At 41.7% G+C, this 1,190-nt stretch overlaps 1 protein-coding gene across 6 annotated transcripts in view; it reads left to right on the forward strand.

Moving 5' to 3' along the window:
• Window positions 1-1,190, forward strand: part of ninl (ninein-like) — a 113,949-nt gene that overhangs the window by 44,585 nt on the left and 68,174 nt on the right. For 5 of the 6 annotated variants that reach the window (XM_037973548.1, XM_037973553.1, XM_037973551.1 and 2 more), the window contains exons 2-3: window positions 558-612; window positions 730-944. In XM_037973548.1, the coding sequence (XP_037829476.1) occupies window positions 759-944 (186 nt within the window). In that variant the 5' untranslated portion in view covers window positions 558-612; window positions 730-758. The remainder of the gene's footprint in view (window positions 1-557; window positions 613-729; window positions 945-1,190) is intronic. The other variant, XM_037973549.1, reaches the window with a different exon arrangement.

Consider the following 1,190-nt stretch of genomic DNA (forward strand, 5'->3'; position numbering starts at 1 on the left):
ACGTCATGACGTCGGTCAGTGTGCGTTCGCGCCTACGGCCGGTGTTCGTAATATCCAAACATTTTTACACATGAGACAAAATTGTCAAGTTGAAGTGTCTTCAAAAGGTGGACGTTCTTCTGGGTCTTCATAATTGCAGCAACAATGTAATGATCAAAGAAATGACTTTACAGACATAAGTTATTATTGAACAGTGAGACAACAACATAAACAAACAATATTTTAGTGAAAGAACATAAGTACTGGATACTAATTTTGATGGGAAACAGATTCTAAATTGTAGAACCAAAAAAATAAAAGCCTTGTAAACACTTACCTTAAGAGAAAAGCTTTAAACTCCTTTGGTTTGCTGGATCTATTGGTTTTTTTTTTTGTTTGTTTGTTTTCTTGTGCTTGAAAAGTACATTTTAGGGAACAAAAACATAGCATGAGTCACTTTTCTTTGAAAACAGTTGCTAAAAGTGGTTGAGTGGCCTGGCTGTAGACCCTTGAAGTGAAAATTTTGTTGTTTCACAGTTGGAATCCAACCTGAAAGTTTTTTTCAAAAATCTTTTTAGATCCACATAACCATGGAGGCTCGTCCTAAAAGAATGGTTGAAGCACTGAAAAAGTGTAGGTCACTAAAACTGATTCATAGAAGGTTTGAAAGGTCACTAGTAAAAGTGACCCAAACAGTCAGTTGGATTAACCTGGTCGATTTCCCGTTTTCCGTTTTCTGTTTACTACCAGGTGTTGTCGTCACAGCGTGATGTGTCCCGATGGAGGAAGAGGCAGAGCACAGTCGTTATGTAGATCAGCTGAAAGCAGAGTTCAACAGCTGTGACACAACGGCCACCGGCTTTCTGGACAGAGACGAGCTGACAGAGCTGTGCAGGAAGCTGCAGCTGGATGCACATCTGCCACTGTTGCTCACCACGCTGCTGGGAGAGAAAACATATGGCAGGGTAACACACACACACATACAGCTGGGTAACACACACATACAGCTGGGTAACACACACACACATACAGCTGGGTAACACACACATCTGAATAACACACACATCTGGGTAACACACACATACAGCTGGGTAACACATACAGCTGGGTAACACACACATACAGCTGGGTAACACACACACTTACAGCTGGGTAACACACACACACAGCTGGGTAACACACACACACAGCTGGGTAACACACACTTACAG

The sequence above is a fragment of the Kryptolebias marmoratus genome, linkage group LG22 (genome assembly GCF_001649575.2).
Source record: "Kryptolebias marmoratus isolate JLee-2015 linkage group LG22, ASM164957v2, whole genome shotgun sequence".
Classification (NCBI taxonomy): Eukaryota; Metazoa; Chordata; class Actinopteri; order Cyprinodontiformes; family Rivulidae; genus Kryptolebias; species Kryptolebias marmoratus.